The sequence below is a fragment of the Passer montanus genome, unplaced genomic scaffold (genome assembly GCF_014805655.1).
Source record: "Passer montanus isolate IOZ18808 unplaced genomic scaffold, ASM1480565v1 scaffold23, whole genome shotgun sequence".
In the NCBI taxonomy this organism is placed as follows: Eukaryota; Metazoa; Chordata; class Aves; order Passeriformes; family Passeridae; genus Passer; species Passer montanus.
Genome location: NW_024366926.1, coordinates 12,256,599 through 12,278,787, shown reverse-complemented (window position 1 = coordinate 12,278,787; position 22,189 = coordinate 12,256,599). Strand labels below are relative to the sequence as shown.

Sequence of the window (22,189 nt, the reverse complement as noted above, 5' to 3'; positions counted from 1 at the left end):
CTCCCCTGGAAACGCGAGTGCAAATCGGTTTTGCAGCCCGGGGAGGGCACTGCCTTCCGCCGCGCCGTCTCCGCTGGCTGATGCCAGCGCCTCGCTAATGCCATGTGCAGGGAGAGCCGGCCGCGGGTGCCCAGAGCTCGCGGCCGTAAATCCCTCCGTTCCCAAGCGCAAAACACCGCCGTCGGAAATGCCTCACCCCGAAAAAATGTGTCAGCAACAATTCGATCGCTCAGACGAGGCGGGCTGGGGCGCAGCCGCTCCTCTGCCACGCACTTCCCCGGAGAGAAGGAGCCGGTGATGGAAGGCTGGGGGGGAAAGGGCATCAAATTTAAAAGCCCCGGGGAGATGAATGGGAGATAACGGAGAGAAAAACATTTACAGCCTGAAATGATTCCCCCTCCTGGGAAAATTTCCTTCTCGTCTCCCTGGGAAGCGCTCAAAGGAGAGCTGTGGTGCAGGCACCTTGGAGCAGGGGTAAATCCGATGGTAAGAACACGAGCAGACAGTTAAAGACTACACAAGTAAGCAAATTTATTTGAAGACAGAACAAATATCGTGGCAAACAACAATATGCAAATTCAGTTGAGAACAGGGGTAAATATCAGACTTTGTTTTCAAAACGATATAAAATATAGTCAGGTTTCACTTTGTCCAAAAAGCAGCTCGCGTCGGGGTGGGGGGCTGGAGGGGGTGGCGGCATCCGAGGCGCGTGTCCCCTGGAAAACCTCAGGCTCGGGAGGTGGCTCCTCTGCCAGGGGAGATGAGCGCTGCTGGGAGGAGACAGAGGCGCCTTTGGGACTCTGAATTTCCACCTCCATTCTCCTCAAAAGCCAATTTTTGCCACAGAGCAAGGGGCGGGTTCAGCCCCTCCGAGACCCTCGGTGCCCACCCACCTATCTTCAGACTGTGCAGTCAGGAGGATCCCAGCTGCCTTTTAGGGTTGGGCATCTTTGAAGGCACCTACACACCTCCTCTTCCTCACTGGCTCCTGATGGATCAACCTGCAGTGGCTGAGCCTGAAAAGCCAGCGAGGGAGCAGCTCACCTCGGATGCCAGAGGAGTGAACAGGACGAAATCCCCTCCCAGGGCGAAGGTGCTGGCGGGCTGCTTTCTAGACAAACCATCCCAAAATAAAAGCAGACATAGAAAACATTAGATTGTCAATGAGGCTTTGAAACAAATTCAAGTTTATCCTTAATTTTTCTCGTGTGTGTGTGTGTCTATGTGTGTGAGACTGGATACAAACAGACGAGAAAGACGTGGTGGACTTCAAGCTGGGGACGGGCATGTGCTCAGTTAGCACCCACGGGAGCACCATGGGATACGGAGGAGTTAGCACCAGAGAGTTTGGAGGAGCCAACTGAGCACATGCCTCCTTTGGGAACACATGGAACAGTCCATTAGAAACAATACAAGGCAGTTCATGAGTTTTCATACAGTACAATACAGTCACTGATCAATTAACCCTTCCAGTACAGTACATGACAAGTAACACTTTGCACCCTGTTAGCACTAGCAAAGGAGGGTTTGGGCTGCAGGGGGTGCCCGCTGAGCTGTCCCTTCTGCCCTCGGATTGCTGCGGCCGCTTTTCCAGCCCAGCTCGGACAGCCCGGCCCCAGCCTGGCTCCGGGAGGATGCGCTGGTGGAGCGCAATGCCACCAGCCCCTCCTCCCACGGCGAAATCAGGCAATCCTAGAATCCCACAGCGAGGGGACTCAGAGCATCTGACTCCACCCTCCCTTTCACCAGACCACAATGGCCCTGGTTTGGCTGCAGGGAGGGAAGGGCCAGCCTGCTCTGCCCCGTGCCAGCCACCGAAGCCATGAGAAAACCTCCAATTCCCGCTCCACCTGGCCAGTTCTGGAGCCAAAACATGCAGAAAAGGGTCCGGGGCTGCGTTCAGTCGCCTCGAGCCAAACCTGCTTCTTCCCTCAGGCGTAGTGAGAACAGGGTCCATTGGAAAAGTGCTAAATTACAGTACATTGGCATTTCCATATGTCAACTATTGAACAGCAAAACAGATTGTTTGAAAACAGAATCAGTATCGTACAGTAAGTTCACACTTAATTCTTCACCGTTTCTACACTTGTAACACATGCATTTTATTTCCATTAGTTTAATGCCAGTAGGACCAACATCCTCCAGAACAATGATCTAACATTAAACAAAACTTCCTAAGGAAAATATTAAGCATCACATAAAGTTTCAGGAAAAAACCTGTTAATTAGCATCACAAGGTACTCAGATTTACATTTAGGAGTTTTCATGCCATGACTTTAAAACACCTTTTGGTTAATATCCTGGGGGTGGGGGGAAAACAAACCCAAAAAAACCAAACCAACCCAAAACCAAACCAAAACAAAAGATTAAAAAAAGGAATGTTTTGGGAAATAATCTATTTCTCTATGTGTATACACACCCAGGGAGACAAGCACGAACACGCGGGCCGGTGCATGGGTGTGTGCACAATTTTGTTTTGATAAACTTGACTCATTTCAAGGGCATTTTCATGGGTCCAAAAAGACTTTCAAGGAAACAAACTCTAAACTACTGAAGCAAATTAAAAAGTCTCTCTTGGAGGAACAGAAAAGGTTGGTAAAGCATCGCCTCTGTGCTGTTACAATGCGCTTCCCACGAGCTATCTAAAAACCCAAACAACTAAAAATCCTTTTTTTCCACCTAAAAGGCCCTTCCAAAGCAAAGGGTGCTGTGCTAGGGTTTGCATTCAGGCCTCAAGTGTGACGGGCAGGAGAAAACACTTAATTCTACCTTCCCAAAGGATGAGATGCCACCTCCAAGGGACAAAAAACTACACCTGAGGGGGAAAATAAGACAAAAATACCTGTTCCACATCCCCCTTTGTCCCAGGCTTATTTCCAAGGGCTCAGTGAGACCGGTGGGCTTGCTGGGGGGGAATTTTCCAAATGGTTTTCCTTTATCCTGGTGACAGTGAGCAGGATGTGAGCTCTGAATCACTGAGGTACTGTTCCCTCAGCCACTATAATTTTGGGGGGCTCAGACAGAGCAGCAGCATCAGCTGGTGCTATTTCTTTAAAGCTAAATTTGCAGGGATAATTTGGTGGGGATGGGGATGGGGAGGGGGAGGGGAAGGAAGAAAAAAAGCCAACCTAACCCAAAATGGGGATTCTATTTCTGTTTTTACATCCAGTGATAGGGGATGTAAGAGCATAATACTTGGGGTTGCTCAAGATTTGGGGTTTTTAACCACCTGGGGTTCACACTGAATATCCAAGCCCCTGAAGAAGGAAGCCAAGAAAACCAGCCACTAAAACTGGAGCTGTTTAGGAAAACTCCTGCATCTACTGCAACAGGGAAACCCAACACACCCATTTCTTTTTGCTGCTGAAGGTTATTTCCATGCTGGCCCCTCGCTAGCAGCAGTGAAGGAGAAGCCCTAATTCCCTTCTCTGCATTCCCACTGCTCATGCTGTACTGGCAGGGTTTATCCATCAAGTGTCACCGGGGAGAAACTCCCATCACGGAGGATTGCCAGAGAAGGATTTGGATGGACTGTGGGCTCGTCAAGGATGATCAGCAGCAGTCCCCAGTGTGGATACCCTGGCATGAAGGGAACTCGGGGCTCTCACACCCACCACGATTTATTTGCTGCCATGGAGAACCCACGGGGGCTTTTAAAGGAGCGAAACTCCACCAGGTGGTTGGGAGTGGGTGGTTTGGGGCCTCAAAATCCAGATTATTTAGCATCCCAGGGATCACCGTTCTGAATCCTAGTGATTTCTTTCTGTTTCCTACTAACTCTTCCCTGCTGCTTTCTTGCTGGCAAGGGAGCTCTGATCCCTGGCCTTCCATACAGAAACACCACAGGAATTTAACAGGAATAGCACATCTCAACTGCCTCTGAGCACGAGAGGTGCTCAGCTCCCAACAACGCTTTCCAAATTCAACAGCAAACCCCAGGGTTATTGCGCTCCATCTTCTAAATGGCCTGTAAATCTTTTTTACTTCAAAATGCCTTTTGCAGTTGAAGCCCACGACCAATCCCAACAGCACTTCCAGTGCAGGCACAATGATGGCTTTTATTGCAATGGCTTGAGTGCAGCCTTTCTTGGCAGCAGGCTCTCAGACTGGTTTGAGCTGGGCTGTCCCGTGGACTCACCGGGATCTCACACCAGACACGAGAGCTCCTGCCCTGCGACTCCTGCTCCGCTCAGTTCCAGGTGTCAAGGAGATGATCTTGCACCATCCCACTCCCTTTTGAGACTTCTCCCGCATCTTTGGTGTTCTCCAAAGCCATGCCCTGGGTCTCCGGGTGACCTCGAAGTTTACAACAACCACCACGTCTGCCTGGACGTCAGTGATGGAGGTGTTGGTGGTTCTGTCGTGTAAAACAAGCTTGGATGGGTAAATTCCCTACTCTCAGGTGGCTAATGGATATATAATGGAAGTCAGGCACTGGACAGTGGTCCAACACACCTCGAAATTTTCTTCTGATGGCCCCTACGTAATTAACACCGCGCCTAGGAGGGGAAATAGCTGGGGAAAAGAAGAGAGTTCAAAACTCAGTGCTAACAGTACGTACAAAAGTGCAGTGCTCAGTTTAGTCCGAAGCAAAGTGACTACTAGTACTTAAAGTGCTAGTCCCAACGTCGGTTTGGTTCAGTGTCCGGAACACGGGGGAACGCGGGGAGGCTGCCCCGGGGGGAAATTAAAAACAGACAGCACTGCAACTGCACATGCCACACCAAAAGTGCTTCAAATCACGCCACGGCTCAGCTTGTGAACACACACGAGCAAACGACTGACACCTTTTAGGCTACTATAAAGAACAGCTCCATTAATTCCATCACTACGAACCCGCTCGGGAAGCAAGTGGTCACGGCGCACAGAAAACAAAGGACGACCCCACTCCAAAACCAAGAGCCTTGAGGAACACTGACGAGCCTTTGCAACTAGGATACTCAAAGTCTAGCGAAAGCAGCCTTGCCCAGTGTCTGCAACAAGCTTGGCCGATGCTTATCATGCACTTTGCAGAGGCAGACTGCCTCCTCTTACACGCTATCTTACAGCTTAGCCTATTTACCTATTTACTTGTGGTCTGCTTCGTTCATCGCAGCTTTCTGACCATGCAATTAAGCTGGCTTGTTTCTCTTAACCACCCTACCTGCCAAGGGACAACGAACGCAAGGACGAGACGACGAAGGCGGTCTGGTAAACACTGATGGGACTCACGGCCCGGCTTCATTTTCATGAAGAACAAAGCTCCAGAGAAGGACTTTGGATCAGCACGCTCCTGGGAAGGGGCTGGGAAAGGAGCATTCATCCCAACAGATGACAGGCACACCCTTTTCTCTTGGTAAACACACGCTTCCCACCAACTGCCCCATCACCCAGCCTGATCTTTACACAAAGCAGAACCTTCAGTTCTCACTGGGTTTCAGCAAGCACCCCAAAAAAATGGTCACGGGACAGCAAAGTGGCTCCCCGGGCCCTGCATGCATTGCCACCAACTCTCCCAAGTGTTGTACAAGGCAACATCTGGCTGTGCAACATCTGGTGTGTCCAAGGTGGGCGTGGATCTTTTCTATGGAGAAAGCTCTTTTTAAGTCAAAAGTACGGAGCTGCTGGAGCTGGCAGGATATGTGGGGATGCTGTAGGTAAAGCTGCAGACATGTTTCTCATCAGAGATCAAGCACTAGGGAGATGGTTTTCCCTCAGCAGCAGGGAACACTAATGTCCCAGGAGTAAAAACAGAGCTACAAACTCACGTCACTTATTTCCATTACTGCCAGAAAGAGCTGGATTTAACATACAAAGAACAAGGTCATGCATACAGGGGGTATGGATGTAGGCACACAACTGGAAAGAAAGGAAAAGATGTGGGAGCTGGAGAAGTGCAGTGTGATATGGACAGTGTCCTGCAGTGAAGAGGGCAGCAAGGTGCAAGGTGGGGAAACACCACTATCTCAGTCCACCATCCAGACAAGAAACTTCTGGAATTATATATCTAGGGGAATGTACACAAGCACGTGGATGTGGCCACGACCCTGCTACCCAGCAAGGAAGAAGCCCATCATGGGGGAAAAGCATGCCAGCCTGCACAGCATGGCCTTCCCTCAGTGAAGGGGGAATTAAAAGCATCCATTGAGCAACAGACTGGGCAAAGAAGCATCTTCCAGGACTGCATTCCAGGACTGAGCCCGCAAGACTGGGACATCTCACTATGTGCCACATGTAGGCACTGGGATCACATTTGACCTCAACGTTGAGCCCAAACCCAAACACTGGAGGCATGGACAATTACCAGCCTGAAAACTCCCGTGCCAAAAGGACTCCTTTTCCAGGTCTTTTTATAACATGTTCTTTCCTGTCTTCCGATGGAAAGGATTTTTGGCAGATGATTTGGAAGTGGATAATAAATCTAAGCTAGGACACTGCGTCCAATTGCTCAGTAATTTCCTGCACGGCTCTCACCAGGAAGTTTACGCGTGGTGCTGCATTTCTGCCGCTTTAGTTTCTCCTGTGATACATTGTCATTGTGTGTGACACTCCGTATAATTCTGCCTCCACCTGGAGTGGCAACCCTGTTAAATTTTTAAAAAGAAAAGCTATAACAGGTTTTTTAGGAGAAAAAGCTGTCTGCTTGCCCGTGACCTCACCTTTAACCCGAGCTCTGGAATTTAAAGGCATTTATAAAATCCTGTTCCGGCCGCTGCGCTAGATTCTCACCTAAACATCCCCAGCAACTTTCCCAGTCTCCAAAAAACAACTGATTTGAAAGTTTATTAGGAGCAATAATTTATTTTTGGAGGCAGAGGCTTTTGTTGCATTGAGGCCTGTAGATACCCGGGCACTGGTTTTCAGCGTGGATCGAGTGATTCCCAGACACAGCCTATTTCCAAGGAAAACACCAGCCCAGGCTGCTGGGTACCAGAGGCACTACAGTGCAAACTGAAGATGCGGGGCCATTTTTAATTCTATGCTAATTATCGCAATAAAAACCAGATCCTGCAGCGGAAGACCCATTCTGGGAAGAAATAATCATCCATCTTTCGTAGCTGTAGCCGTGCTGCTGCAGAAGAAGCTTATTTACAAAATGGCAATCTCCGGAAAAAAAGCTGTTACCGTTGCCTGACAAAGCCATATATATTCTGATACCTTCTGGGGGGCTCTGTCTGGGAAATTCCTCTTTGAAACCCAACACTATAAACCTCAAATATGGAAAAACCCCATCCTGTTCAACAAAAGGCAGCTGTAGGGCTAAATGCAACCCACCGTGACACAGAAATGATGCTTGGAGATCCCTGCTTTGAAATCCCTGCTTTCGGTTTAGAGCAGGAAAATCATATGACCTCTAAATTATTTATATGTGAAAAGATGCTTTTAATAAAAGCATCAATGGTGTGTAAACAAAACCGAAATTCCTAAAGCAGACTTTCCACATTTTGCACGGTTACTTAGATGTGGATGAGAAACATCCTCTTTCCCCCTGGACAAAAACATCCATCGTGCAGGATGGCATGAAAATGCCCTTTTTTAGTATGCAGGGAACACAAGAAGCCAAATAAAGCCATGAACCTGCAGAGTGGTTGTGAAAGGGATGAAGAAAACCCATCCAAGCAGCAGGACTGCAATCTGTTCCCGCTCCCCCCGCGCGGCGCCGCGGTCCCCGAAGAGGCTCTCGCACCAGATTGCAGTGCCAGACAATCCTCCTCCAAGAGCTGCTTGCACCCGGGCGTGCCACCACCCGTGCAAAGGGCTCTGCTCCACCTTCTCCACGTCTCCTGGCTGGGTATCCGCGAGTATTCCCAGGCACGTTCCCGGGGAGCAGCAGAACAGCTCCGATACGTCGCCCCGGCGCAGTGATGGAGCCTGAAGACGGGAACATTGGACCGCAGGGACAGCATGTTGAAAGCAAAACATTTTATTACCATCGGTTAAGCTTCATAATGCACGCTTATGAGTAAGAGAGAGGTTATATGGAGATCACTTTGCTCCCTACCAACTGCAGCTTCTGGGATTAAACGCAGCAGCTGCTGAGCGGAGCGGAACGGGACCAGCGCAAAGAAGAGGAGAATAAAATACATTTGAAACGGTGAGGGGTAGCTTGGCAGAAAACAGGCCCCTGACTTGAAATTCAAAGAGAAAGGTTTATTTTCTTACTGCTGTACCAAAAGGCACGGCGTCCTGGACAACAGCTGGTGACCAAGCACTGCTCTGGAAAGGCCCCCCTGTAAGTCATACCCACCTCAGCAACCACTGCCTGGTACGGGTGCAGGAATGTTGGAGAGGAATGCTCCTCCTGGGGGCCACGACACCTCTAGAGTCCAGCATGCTGCAAAACCAGGAGCTCCTGACTAATCACACCCCCGCAGGCGTCCGTGGGAAATTCTGGTGGTCATGGGCCACCAGGAGGATGGATGACAACGGGGATCTATCCTGAATTCTGGATGGTTGGCTGGCTCAGCCACAGCTCACCCGAGGTTGCCTCGGATGTGTGATTTCTTGCTTGTTTTCTGTCCACTCCCTTGAAATGCTTTTGACAGTAAATGCCAGCCTGGGATGGTTTCTGAAGAACACAAGTTTCTTCCAGCAGAAATTGTCCCTTCAATCTAAGATCAAAAATCCAGTTATCTTTCCTAGAGGTCAGAGACCATAAAAAAAGCTATTTTGGACCATCTGCTGAAGAGTCACTAACACACTTTACCAGCACCATCTTTTTTAAGCCCAAATCAGTTTACCTTCCAGCCAATCTTCCACAAGCAGCTTCAAATTGTATCAAACCCTATCCAGAGGAGCACTCTGCTTTCCCCTTTCCCGATATTACCGCTCTCATTTCACAATAGTTTCTGCATTCAGACTGAATTCAAAGGAGAAAATGCCTGCTCTAGTGAAAGAGGACTCCGGTTATTGCTAGCACAAAGCTACCAATTTTTCTTCTAGCAAACAAAACGCTTGGCTAGAAAGGTGGGAAGCTCTTGGAAGACTGAGAGCCTGGAGGAGGCTGGTTTTTAGACTGAGGCAAGTGAAAAATCCCCATATTGTGCCCTCTTGCTTGTTTTGCACAGCATCTTCAGTCTCGCTGGGAGGAAGAGGCCAGGTTTTGAACAAGGAGAGAGAGAGAGAGCACCTCAAGGGCTATTGCAACAGCTTGAGGGCTGCAGAGGGGAGGAAGAGGAGGAGGAGGGTGAACTTCCCTCTGTGAAGAGCCTGAGGAAAGAGGTCTAGGGAGGTTATCCCAGCTTTAGAAGGTGTCTCCTAAGAGCGGGAAAGAGGTGTGAAAAGCAACAGGTTAAACTGCAGCTTGATGCTGCAGGCAGGAGTTAAGTGGGCACCACCTCTGCCTCCTGCTCTGGATTAGGGATTTTCTTGGGGTTTCACATATATCAGCATAAAACACACACTGCCAAGCAGACAGTTTTAAGCTCTCTTTAAAAGAAAAGTCTCTGTAATATGCCTTCACCAAGGTAACCCACAGTAAAAAGCTGGCAGCATCCATGAAAATGTTCATCAGGCGACTACAGCACCTCCCTCCTCTTTTTTTATTTTTATTTTTTTTTAATAAGACAGCTAGAAGGAACTTATCAGTGGTTAGCTCAAAGGGTTACCCCTGGCAGCGCTGAGGGATGACTGTGCTGACATCAGCAGTAAGTGCTGCTATGGAGAGCGGGCCGGGATGCAGCAGGATTACGTGCACACCGCATGCTGGCACACGCTGATCCCAGGACAGACATGCCTCCAGGCTCTCCAGAGCGGATGTGCCAGGCAAGAGGTAAAAGTCCCAGAGGCAGAAAAGGAAGGAAGGAAGAGTTGGGTTCCTGTGGTAGCCAGGATAAAGCTGTTGACACCTTCCCTCTGAGCTGTAACGGGATACACAATACCTGTGGGTGGCGATCCCTTGCCTAGCTCAGGTGTCTGCTGCCACTTTGACCCAGCTCCCATGGGCAGGCTCTGGTGGTCCCTGGTCCTGGTGGCTCCCACTGCAGCAACCGGAGTCAGGACTGTAAGAGAGTAGACAGCAGCTTGGCAGTTGGGCTCCTGTGGTAGCCAGGATAAAGCTGTTGACACCTTCCCTCTGAGCTGTAACGGGATACACAATACCTGTGGGTGGCGATCCCTTGCCTAGCTCAGGTGTCTGCTGCCACTTTGACCCAGCTCCCATGGGCAGGCTCTGGTGGTCCCTGGTCCTGGTGGCTCCCACTGCAGCAACCGGAGTCAGGACTGTAAGAGAGTAGACAGCAGCTTGGCAGAGGCACAGCTCTTATCTCCACATCTTCATGCTTTGCTGTGGGCACACTCCTCCCACGTGCCTGAATTTACAAACCCACATCAAACCCCTGGGTCGATTCCCAAACTGATTTGGAAGCATTTGCTATTACACATGCAGAGAAAAGCGACTCTAATTACTCTGCACCCCATTTAAATGTCCCGGGGAGAATGAAATCCTGGCACTGCTCAAAGAAACCAAATTGAGGTTACACATAACAAAGGATCCAGGCATGCCACTGAGCTGTGGTGGGAAGGAAGAGGCTGTGCTCAGAGCAGCACTTGCAGCAGATGCAGCAAAGCTCATCCCTGGGGAAGCTGTCAGACAGTGCCTACAAGCAAGATAGTGCGCGCCGGCTGCTCGGAGGCAGCAGCGAGCCCGCCACCAGCACAGCACCAGATCTGCCCCAGGGAACTGCTTCGTGCAGCCCACTCCACAGGGCAGCCATCCCTGAGGGATGGCCGACTGCAGGGTTAAATAACTCCTGCTTTGCTGCAGCCTCACCCCAAGAATCTGCCCCAGCCGAGAGGACACGTCTGCCAGAGCCCCATCACCCACGCAACAGCTGCAGAAGCACGTGAGAGCTGCGGGCAGGATCCCTGGCATGGCTGGGGCCAAAACACACCAAAACAGACAGGGAGCAAAACGACTGTCTGGGGAAAATATAACCAGCTCCACACCTTTTTGTCCTACATTGGCTGCAGCAGTTAGCAAATGCGCAGTGAGGGAGGGAACCAAGGCACATTCGGGCTTTGCACAACATTTCCAGAGGGATTCACAACGCAAGCTTAAGAAAAAGATGCTGAACTTGTAAGAAAAAAAAAAAGAGACGTAGGGCCCTCAAGCCAGGTCATGCACAAGACATGAACTTGGTGATCCAATGGGGAGAAGGAACAACACAAGCAGGATCAGGCCCTGCCAGCAAAGTGAGAGGAGAATGTCCCTATGCACTCAGCCATATAAACACCTACAGGGGTTTCTGCCTGTGCTGCTTTGGTGACCTTGATGTTTTGCAGCCAGATGGAGCAAGAAATATAATGTCAGCTTAAAGGATATGCTCGGAGGCAAGAGGCATGGAAGTTTGGTTCACCTTGTGAAACACAGTGCCTATTCTCAGCTTACAGGTAAACATTTCAGCCAAAAAACTTTTTCCCTAATTTTACCAGGATGGGGGAGATTATTAAAAATGCTTAAATTAATAACTTTGTGATTTACTGTACAGGAATGTGCACATAAATTGAGTTGTTGAATCTAGGATAAATGCTACTGCCAAGAACTAGATCAAACCCTTGCCCTCTGTTCTTGGCTGTCAGTAGCCTCTGCTCACTCCTGCTGTGACATCTACCCGAGAAAAACTCTTTTCAAAGTGCCACCAGAACAATGCTCCACTTCTCAAACACTTTGCCGTGTTTATTGGAGTCTCAGGACAGAAATTGTCCTTGGAGGCAGCTCAGTTCCCTGACAGATTCCTGTTCTAGGCAGCCCTATAGAAATCTCAGGAGTGTTCTAACATCTAGGAGGAAAGAACAAGGAGCTGTGGTGAAGACAACCCAAACAGAAAACACATCTGCCTGTTGACTGCACACTGAGCTGCATTTAGTCCAGAGCACTGTTCCATCACCTCTCTCCCCAAGCCTAAGGTCTGTGGCCTTAAGATTCCCCTGCCAGCTTTCTGGGGAGAGACTCTTTTTTTCCATCAGGTACTTCCCAACCAGGCAGCAGCACAGCAACCTCCTCCGTGCCCAAAGCAAAAATGACAATCTGCAAAACAGCCACAGGTCCAGGGGGAACTTCCAGAGACAAAGCAGCTCCTGCTCAGCACCAGTTGCCAAGGGAAGTGTTGGGAGCGATGCCAAACCCTGCTCCCTGTGAGCCCTGAGGTTTGCTCTCGTGCTGCAAACACGCCGTGCTCCAGATCCCCCTTGGACATGGAGCAGCAGGGATAATTGATTCATGTTCAAAATACCAGGCCTGCATTGGCACACCCAGCCTTCTCCCTAGGAAGAGGAGGGAAGAAATAGCTGCCTGACACATGTGGCCTTCTGGAAGCTGCTGGGATGAATATACATCATATATCATGTGCAGCGGTGACGCTGTGGGACAGCAGGAGCTTCTCTCTCCTTGGACATACACAGAACTCTCAGATCTCCTCGCGCTGAAAATGTTACTGTGGGAAAGCTCATGCCAGTATTTCCGTGACTCTTCACACACAATCCTGGGAAATTTAGGAACATAAGGGAAAACCTGTATTTCCAAACATGCTGGCACAGAGAGCTTATATTGTCACTTATTGTGCTTTCCCTACATTTGGGTTTGAACAGACTCATCAGAAAGCAACAAGAACATGATCAGGGCTAAAAATTACCCTTGGTGGAAGGTTCTGTATTTCCTTTGGAAAGGATGCAGAAGAGACCTGACAACAGCCTTTAATTACGTGCAAGAGCTGCAGCAGGGAAGAAACCAAACTGTTTTTATAACTCCTCTGGAGAGCATGGCCTGTAAGGCAAAAAGCAATGGAATTAGATGGAAGCAAGGGACACAAGTGCTGGACAGCAGGAAAAGTATCTGAGAGGAAGTAGGGTGAAATAGCTTAGGGAGGGAAGCTGGGAATATCCAGCATGGGAGATTTGAAAGAACAGATTTTTTCCACATTGTTCAACTTGGGAAAAATATGGATGCTTTTTGCTCTGTACCTGGCCCTGAAACGCACCATTAGAGGCACCCTTGCACTTGCAAATTCAAGTTTAGAGTCAGGTAGGTTCCAAACCTTCCAGACACTACACTTCACCCCAAATTTCTCCCTGTCTCACTTTTGGACACCATCAGAATCGATCAGCATCAGATCATCACAAGAACTCTCGCACTCCTTTGAGGTAGGGAGGTGTCATCCACCCCTTTTAGTGGTGGAGAACACAGGCACAGGCAGGAATAAAGCCAAAGTGATCCCATCTCCATTATCTGGAGGCCCAGCTCCACACACTGACAGCTTTCCCAGAGTCCAGGCAATTACTCCAGCACTTCACTGCTTCAAAGCACAGCTTTCAACAGCTGTTGACACCGACCCCTGCTGCACCTCAGCCCTCAGAGTGGCAGGCCCAGGAAAGCAAAGGCGGTACAAGTGGTGACCATCTGCAGAGTCTTGTTAGAAACCACACAAACCCCTCTGCAAAGGCAGGCGTGAGATGGCTTCTTGAAAGCCACTTTCTTTCCCCTCTGATCCCCTCCAGCCTCCACCAACCCCTTTCCTTTGCAAAGGAAAAGAGCAGCTGCCCCATCAATGCACACAACAGTCCCATCGCTCGTTCCTGGAGCGGAAGGCAGCCGATGTAGCGTGTGGAGCAAGGCTCCGGTGGAAAGCACACACAAGCATCCACCGGGATAAGCTGGGATGGCACAGCAAACCTTACAGGCCACCAACATCTGAGTGCTCCTCTGAGCTTCTGCCTGTACTCCCGGGCAAGCCTCCCAGCTCAGCAAGAGCCCAGCCACAGGAGCCCCCAAAAGCGAGCAGTAAAAGCAGTAACTCCACCCGTCGGACACGCTTGGCCCCGGTGGGCTTGTTGGCAATGTCAGGCACTTGCAGAGCACGTTACTGATCCCAAAGAGGAAGGAGAACCAGCCCAAGAGAACCACCCTGCTCCCCGAGCGGAGCGTTAGGATCCAGGCTCTGTGTCTCCTTCCCCGGCTCTGTGGGACTCCAGTGCTGAAGGTGCTGCCTGTTCCTCCTACTACGGATACAACCATCACCATGCTCTATGATTCCCTGGAGCACGCATCTTGTCCTCGCTTCCCTCCGCCCCCTCCTGCCTTTTCGTTCCTCTGCCTCGGTGGGAAGCGCTTATCTCTGCTCTTACTCCCCCTCTCCCTGTGCATTGTGCCAACAACATGTGCTCCCAACAAGGACCAGATGGGAATACGTGTAAGAGCCTGGGGTTAACCCGTGTCTTTTATCCCACATACTCTCTGCTGTTTTGAAATGCAGATTCTATTGCACGCGCTTTGCAGTGTAAAGATTTAAGGTTAGTAGTAGAGTATGTTGATATTGCTTGTGAAACCCATCTCGCTCCTGTTGCACGCTGCTCATCTCCAATACGGGAAACAGAACAGACAGACAGTGTGCTAATGTCTCCAAGGGAATGACCTATTGGAAACAGAGGGGAAATGAGTGTTTGTAATATGCCCGTGCATATCTATCTCTAATATTCCTCTCTCCCTCGCCTCTGCGTTCATTTGTGCCCACACATGAATCCACAGATGTTGTGCCAGTGGGGCTGGGCACGAAGCCTCGGCTTTCTCCGGCTGCCAGCAGCCGCCACCGAGGGCCATCTTTGCCTCCAATTAATCTCTGCGTGGCAAATGATCAGGACCAAGAGCAGATGCAAACTCGCGCCTGCCACATGGATTTCCCCCACTGCAGTCAAGAAATCCATCCGATTGTGTGCGTGTCCAACCAACACCTCTGGGGCAGGAGCTGTTACCCCTCCCAGTCCAACACTGCTGTGCTGGATGGGTCTAAAACCCCAAAAAGATGGAATATGCCTTTTTAAGTTTCGGCTCTGTGCAGAGCTAGCAATTTCCATGTGCCACTCCAAGCATTTCTGTGCAGCCTGGCAATTAAGAAGATGAATTAGCAAGCCGTTAATGACGGTTTTACTGGGGGGGGCAGCCAGGCCCCTGGAGGCTAGGCCGGTAGGAACACAACCACATCCACCACACATGAGAAGCCAGCAGGCTTCTGTGCACCTCTCCAGAAGCTGGTGCACACCAGAGAGCCCCGAGGCTGCGGGTTTGGGCTCCATGTGACGCCTCCCTCCACACGGGGAAGGAGCGATCTAATTACATCCATCACAGAAATGCCAAAACGACATCCGGCTTATAAAACCTCAATTTACGCTCTGACATTTCTGGAAAACCAATTTTTAATCCATGTCATCTATCAGGAGTTCTTGATATTTTACTTCACCTCGATGCTTTATATATACTGTTGCCTTTATTGAGGTGCAGGTGGGGAACTGAACACAGGCTGACAAAATATTAGGAAGAAAAATTGATGTCAGCCAATGAAGGCTTCCGCAGGTTTTGGAGGAACAGAACAGCAAAAGATCTGACTTTAGCTTTTTCCAAATCCCCCAAATCCAGAAGCACCTTGTCCCCTAGCTGGGGCTCTTTTCCTGTGGCCATGACAGCATTTGGCCATTTTCAGGCAAGACCAGATCACCCCAAAACAATACATTTTGGCAAAGGCCTCACTTGGGTGTAGCTTATGGTGTGGCCTTTAATTTCACTCCTTCTTGAATAAACTCTTAATTTCAAACACAACCTTTACTTGAAAGGAATGGAGGGGCAGGAGGGGAAAGGTGAATTTTAGACATCACAACATGTTAAGTAATTAAAAATAAAGGGCAACTTAATTTTGGAGTAAGCAGCATAGAAAATTAAACAGAAGGTCTAATTTTCTTCAGGAATTCTTTCATAGATCGCATATATCTAGTGTATGTACAGCAAAAGTGGGAATGCCATGAAACTGAAAAGGCTTATTATATAATTTTGACCCGGTGCAAAATCTGCCCAGTAAAAATACACAATAATAAACTCCTTTCTACTATAAAAATTACTAGAATTGGAAAACAGGACTGCAAGTCACGCAAGCAGAAGGCTTCCTAACCACTACCAGCTCCCTTCCCTGGGAGTTTAGGTCACTTCAATAGGCCATAGGGGAAAAAAATGATGCAATTATCAGACTAGGACATCTGTAGCTGAAAAAAAAAGTGCTGACATTGATTTTGGTAATTGCTCGAGGGTTCTTTTTTGTATAAAGGACGTGATTATAATACTTCTGCTTGGGATTTTATGAACATGGCAGTACAGATTTGCAGAGCCAGGGGTTGTAAAATGGCACGGAGACATGACGTGGCCGGCAGCTGCCTCTTTACAGCCCTCACCTCGCCTCAACGACGCCTCCAAGGAAGAGCTTTGCCTCCTTTTAGCTACGCTTGCCCTCGCAGCCTTGCTGAAAACCTGTGGGATTCCTACGAGGGCTGCGGGCAGGAGCTCACACCCAGCCCTGGGTGGAATAACACGTTTATCCAGACCGGTGGCGGGAGCAGACGTCCCCTCCTCAGACTGCACTTCAGATAAATAAGGTTATTTCGCTACGAGCTACTACAGGCTACAATATACTCACATAAATATAGTAATGCCTATACGTGGATATGAATCGGTATATATCGGATACAGATAAGAAACACTTACGACGACGAGTAGATACCAATAACCGCTGCAGCTTCTCGCTGGGTAAAGTCACCGTCCACCCAGGCTGCATGCAGGGAGCCCGCCAGGGCTTTCGCCGTCCCCCTGCAGCGCCCTCTCCACACCAGTGCAAAACGTTTCCCAACCCTTCCACAGCTCTGTACTTTACCAGGAAAGCCGGCTCTGTGGGCCGGACCCAACACAACATCAAGCCCCCCAGCCCCTTCCATCTGGGACAAGCTTTTCAGGCACCACCCCGCCTTTTGCGCCAGCAGCGGGGAAAGCCGGGTTCGAGGCAGCTGCTGGACCTGGCTTTGTCAAGGCTACCGGCACAAAGCTCAGCTTTAAGCCTCGACAGCAACAGGGGGGGCCCGGTTTGCAGCAGGGGCGAGGAGCCGCTGCGACGGCGGAGCTGAGGACGCTCAGCAGCTCTGCACATTGCAATAGTAAAAACCAAATCATCATCCCACTCTTGGTGGTTTGAGAGGATCCTCAATGCAGCGCCCGTGCGCCTCTAACATACGAGTGGAGCTGGACCAAGCAGGATCAACAGGTCTCTAACAGACACGTGCATGCAGGAGACGGCTTCTCTCGGCATTAGACTGCGTTACCAAAGCATCCCCTTACCGGAGCGGGAGCAGAAATGTGCTCCTAGCATTATTTACACAATATAAAGTGCATTAGGATTTAGTAATTCAACTGACAGACTTTCTGCCGGGACCATACAATTTCGAAACAGAGGTGAGGGCTTGAATAGGAAATTCTCTCATGAGAAAAAGAGGTTCAGACCGGTGCTCTTCACCCTGTCCTCCTAAGGATTGTTTTTGGCCGTTCTTTCTAGTGCAAATAAGCTTGTGTTTTCTCAAGTTTAAGGGACATGGCAGTTTCAGGGCGTCAGGAACAAACATTTAAAACACATCAGGGAATCAGCATTCCCGAGCATCTCGCTGGGCCCTCCCGGGCACCAGCAGCCCGCGTGGTCGCTGCTCTGGGAAGCTGAAGACGCGCTGCCAAAAATACAAAGGAACCCGTTTCCGAATCTCACCGTTCAAGTCTTGCATTGCTACACTCCGAGTGCATCCCTACTACCCTCCAGCCCAACATCCGCTTCCCATCGCGTGGAAAGCCGTCCTCCTCCAGCCCAGCACCGGTGCTTTCCGTCGAGATGGAAACCCATAGCTGGTCTAGCCACGAGTGATCGGCAATGAACGTGAAGATCCTGATCCAGGTTTGGATACTAAGGTGCATCCCGTGCCAGGGGAATAAATGCATCAGCAGGTCCTATGGGATACCTGCATGCCGGAACCCAAGCTGGCCTGGTAGCCAGCCATCGCTGGATTCCTGGGTGGCATTAACGACAAACTAACGGCATTGGAAGGCCAATTCATTAACAAAAGATACAGGGTTTTTTTAAAAACGGGTAGTAATAAGGAAAGCAATTTTGCATCCTTTTTTGCATCTTTTAAAACGGTGAAGAAAACATCCCTTTCCAATCACGAGTAATTTCCTCACCAAGACTACAGGAACACAGGGAAGGCATGAGCACTTAAAACACACGCGGCCACTCAGGCTAATTCCAACTCCGAGGAGCTTTTACGATCCCTTGAGGCAAAGGCGGGCAGGGATGGGAGATGCCGAGCACACACAGAAACGGGAAGGAGAGCGTAAAAAGTTCGTACATTCATAGCTCCGGTTTGTTGGACTAGAAGTGAATTTTTTACCTCAGGCACTGTGACGGGCAGCAGCAGTCAGCGATACGCTAACGTACGCAACAACGACTCATTCACTAAATTCTGGTTTCACACCGTAACAGGATGTAGAGTTCTTTTAACGTGGGGTTTTGTGGTTTGTTTTTTTTTTTAATTGACCTGTTAAAACCATTAGGACGAAAGCCGTGAGAGCGAAGATGAACCAAGACCCCGCCCAACGCCCGCTGGTTCATCACGGTCCACTGGCTGTTCGAGTGATGGAGCGAGAACATCTCTTCCAGGTTTGAAAAGGGACCTGAAAGAGCAGCCTATGGAGAAAGGGATGGGAGGTTTTGACACTAAGCCAAAGGCTTGGTTGCTGTAACTGCTATATGTGGTTTTAAAGGGGGAATCACCTAAAACAGTGAAATTAACTTTCTTACTTCTTGTCACAACTGTAACATTTTCCTAAAGGTTCTTTGGTGACTTTGGTGCAAGCTGTTATTTTTTTTTCTTTTTTTTTTCTTTTTTTTTTTAAGTTAAAACAGATTGACTAGTTTTAGTACCCAAACTAAAATCCGGATTATCCTCTTGGTTCCCAACCCTGTCTCCCCAACCTTTCTCATTATGACATTAACAGGCAACAGCATTCAGATTGAGCGTGGCCATGCAGTGTGCAGGTGGCTCCAGACTCGGAGTGGTGAACAGTCTGGTTGGAGATAAAGATGTTTCTCAAAAGGTTAAAAAATAAAACAGGTCATGGTTGTAGGGAAAAATAGCTGGTCCACATGCACACTAGGCCACTGTGTAATGAAACAATTTGAGCGATTACAAATATCTCATCAGACATGGTAATGCCTGCTTAAAACAATCTTAAAGGTGAGCAACGTGCTACCAGAAGAACCTGGAGCTCAATCGAACTCCCGCTGCTTCAGGGGGAAGGAGCTGGTCGCCCAAAGGCTGGACAAGCCCCTTATGCTATAAATATTCACATTTTAAGAAACACAGAATTTTTCACCAACCTCCCAACCAGGTAATTGCATACATTCTCCCTCCAGGCAGAGAGTTAATATCACGAGATTTAAAATTTACATCACAAAGACTCCAGGATGACACGGAAACCTTGGGGCAGGCGGGCAAGATCGGGACTGGAGCTGCTCCAGGACGGCTCCAGCTCCGAGCTGGGGGGGAAGGGGGCGATGGCAGGGCACGGATGTTGTCTCCCCAACGCCGCCCACAATCAGCACAACAGAAAACCCACAGGGGCATCCACCACAGCTCCCGAAACGCGCCACGGGCGAGCGTGACAGAGATGCCTTTCTACACGAATCCAGTGGCGCACCCAACACCCCAAAGGCCCTCCCCACGGCAGGAGGAGGAAAACACCCCGACGCTTTCCTCGCACAGGTAACATCCCGAACCGCGTTCCTCTGGGAGAGGAGCCTGGAGCCTCGGTCACGGCATTCCTTCCACCTCCCAACACCCGCCTGCTGGAACGCCTAATACAAAAATACCTTCTGAAATTTTGGACAAAATGCATTAAAAACCAAAAAAAAAAAAAAGATCACCAGCCTCTAATGGGCAGAACACGGAGATGAGGAGTGGGTTGTCATTCACTGCCATTAATTCAGAAGGCTGAGCACCCCGCTGTCCTGGGACACTCAGGTGATCTGGTCAGCACAAAACTAGCGAATGAACAAGGGATCTTCCGCCCTTCACTGGCACGTGACTGAGGTCTGGTGGGTTATCGAGACTTTACCCATGAACAGACTATCGTTTGCAACTCAATAACCAGGAGATGCCAACTTTCAAACCTCTCTCCCTCCTCACACACAGACCAGAGATTCACGCGGAGCTGATTTTTGCCATAAACGCTCTACAGCAATGCTGCTCGGCCTTTGGGCCGGGCACGGGCAGAAGCCAGTCCTGAAAAGCTGGGGATAAGCAGAAACTGATACATTTCATGGTAAGGTTCAGGGCGGGGGTACTTTTGTATCCTGCTTAAGTGCAACACAAGCCTTTTCTAGACTATTTAAAGGTCAGGGTGCCGGATTTTGTTTGTGCTGATACTCGTACTTCCACAGTCTCCAACACTCGAAGCAGCTGACTCATACGGACTCGGGAGGTTGGTCCTTTCCTAAGACACACGGAGATGTTTTGGGCATAGTTTAACGTGATAACCAGACTCCTATAACATTATGTACCGGAGTTAGCAAGAACTACCAGAAAAGGACTTTACAAAAAACTGGGGCAACTTGGAATTACTATAGGTCAGTCCCTCTCACCAATTTCTGCTTGCTTTGTTTGGTTAATCGTCCAATGCACTCTATTCCAGACCCTCTTGCTCTTCACCACTGTCCCCTCTGGCATCCATTCTTTTCTCTTTATGGCTGTTGTAAATCCTCCTCATCTCTTCTTCGTACTTGATAAAATTTTCCCCGAACCGTGTCCACGCTTTGTAGGGAACTGTGATGGTGTTACGGTAGGGCGGCCTCACCTCACTTACCTTCAGGAAGATGCCGTACCTGTTGGATCCCACGTCAAAGTAGAAGCGCTTGTTGTCCACTCGGAAGGAGGTGCCCTCGGGGAGCTCCGGGGGCTCCTCACCTGCCCCCCGGCGATCCTCTACGTCCCCCTCGCCGTACTCTTCGATCAGCTGCACCAAAGCATCCCTGAACTCAATCATCCCTTGCGCCGGCAGGACGATCGTCTGCTCCTGTCCCAGGCTGTGCCCGAAGTAGCCCATCATGCCAGGTCCCCTGCTCATGGTCTGCCGAATCCGCAGGAAGCGCCCGCGCTGGTTCTCCTTCAGATCCATGTAGTACTTCCTGTTGTCCCTCTCGATGTACTCCGTCTTGAGGACGCTGTGAGGGGGCTCTTCGGAGCCCACGGACGCCGGGGGCGAGGGTGGCGGGTGCTGTGGCCGCCTCCGGGGATGCTGCTCCTTGTCGTTGCTGTGCTCGTGCCGGTGCCCATGGCCGCCCTTCAGGCCCAGGTGGGCGTAGTGCTCGATGAAGTCCCCCAGGCAGTCCTTCAGCTCGGCGGCCACGGACAAGGAGAGGGTCAGCTTGCTCTTCCTGATGTTGTCCTGCCTGCCCCTTCCTATCCAGACCTCGGCGATCTTCAGGAAGCGGCCGCGGGAGCTCTGTTTCACATCCAGATAAAAGCGCTTCTTCTGGATGTCCACCCTCTTGGAGGCCAGCTCCTGGATCTCCATGCAGCTCCCCTGGGAGGAGGCCGGGTAGTGGTACTGCTGCTGGGACTGGGAATAAATGTTCCTCTGCAGGCCAGAGCCTCCCAGGTTCCTTCCTCCTCCTCCTCCTCCTCTCCCTCTTTCCATCTTTACCAATCAGCTGGAAATAATACACAACCGAGACACAGATGACAACATCAGCACCAGGGGCCTGCTCAGCTCCTCGGCAGCGGCTCCGCTCGGCGCCGCTCTCCCTACAAAGGCTCCTGCATCCCTCCCCGCCGCCGCTGGCACGCAGCATCGCAGCCCGAGCATCCCGGGTGCTCCGGCTCCCGGACAAGGGAGCCCCGCTTCCAGCGGCACTTCCCGGCAGAAGCGCGGCCCCCGCTGTCCTGCCCCGGTGGCGCTAGAGACCCTCCAGCTGCCCCACGGGGCTGGCTGATGCAGCCGGGTTTCGGGGGGCACTCACCCCTCTCCCAGGGCTGCGGCTCCCCTCTGCAGGGTCTGCCCCCGAGCCGCTGCCTTCTCGCTCCGTCACCCCTCCCAGGGCACGGGGGGCACCGGGCTTCCCCGAGCGCTGCCCTCCTGCCCCCCGCCGCTGCATCTCCTTCCCCCGGCTTCAGCTCCTTCCCCCCGGCACTGCCCCACCGCCTCCCTGGCCCCTCGGCGCCCCGCCGCCGGCCCCCGCTGCCCTCCCTGCCCGGCAGTGCCCCCGGCAGTGCCCCCCTGCCCTGCTCGCCGCCCCAGTATTGCCCCCAGCGCCCCAGTATCACCCCCCCCAGTGCCCCCCACCACTACACCTCCCGCCGTTCG

General features: G+C 50.7%; 1 protein-coding gene across 8 annotated transcripts; it reads right to left on the bottom strand.

The window, feature by feature from the left end:
* Positions 1-509: 509 nt before the first annotated feature.
* PURG (purine rich element binding protein G) lies at positions 510-21,981 on the bottom strand. Of its 8 annotated transcripts, none has more exons than XM_039710372.1 (3): positions 20,690-21,981; positions 1,045-1,111; positions 510-767 (listed from the first exon to the last, which is right to left on the bottom strand). In XM_039710372.1, the coding sequence occupies exons 1-3, from the start codon at positions 21,521-21,523 to the stop codon at positions 727-729; spliced, it is 942 nt and encodes a 313-aa protein (XP_039566306.1). In that variant the 5' UTR covers positions 21,524-21,981; the 3' UTR covers positions 510-726. The 8 variants fall into 8 exon arrangements, 7 of the variants coding, with proteins under 7 accessions (XP_039566306.1, XP_039566303.1, XP_039566305.1 ...); XM_039710369.1 differs by having other exon boundaries at positions 20,709-21,981; XR_005627578.1 differs by having other exon boundaries at positions 653-767; positions 894-1,111; positions 20,709-21,978.
* Positions 21,982-22,189: the final 208 nt, after the last annotated feature.

Bases quoted from the DNA above. Each gene is read 5' to 3' on its own strand.
- PURG (XM_039710369.1), bottom strand. From the start codon at position 21,523: ATGGAAAGAGGGAGAGGAGGAGGAGGAGGAGGAAGGAACCTGGGAGGC. The intron at 1,112-20,708 runs GTACGGCATCTT...TGGTTTGTCTAG, and splicing joins TTTGACGTGGGATCCAACAG to AAAGCAGCCCGCCAGCACCT. The intron at 768-1,044 runs GTGAGCTGCTCC...TCCTCCCAGCAG, and splicing joins TCACTCCTCTGGCATCCGAG to CGCTCATCTCCCCTGGCAGA.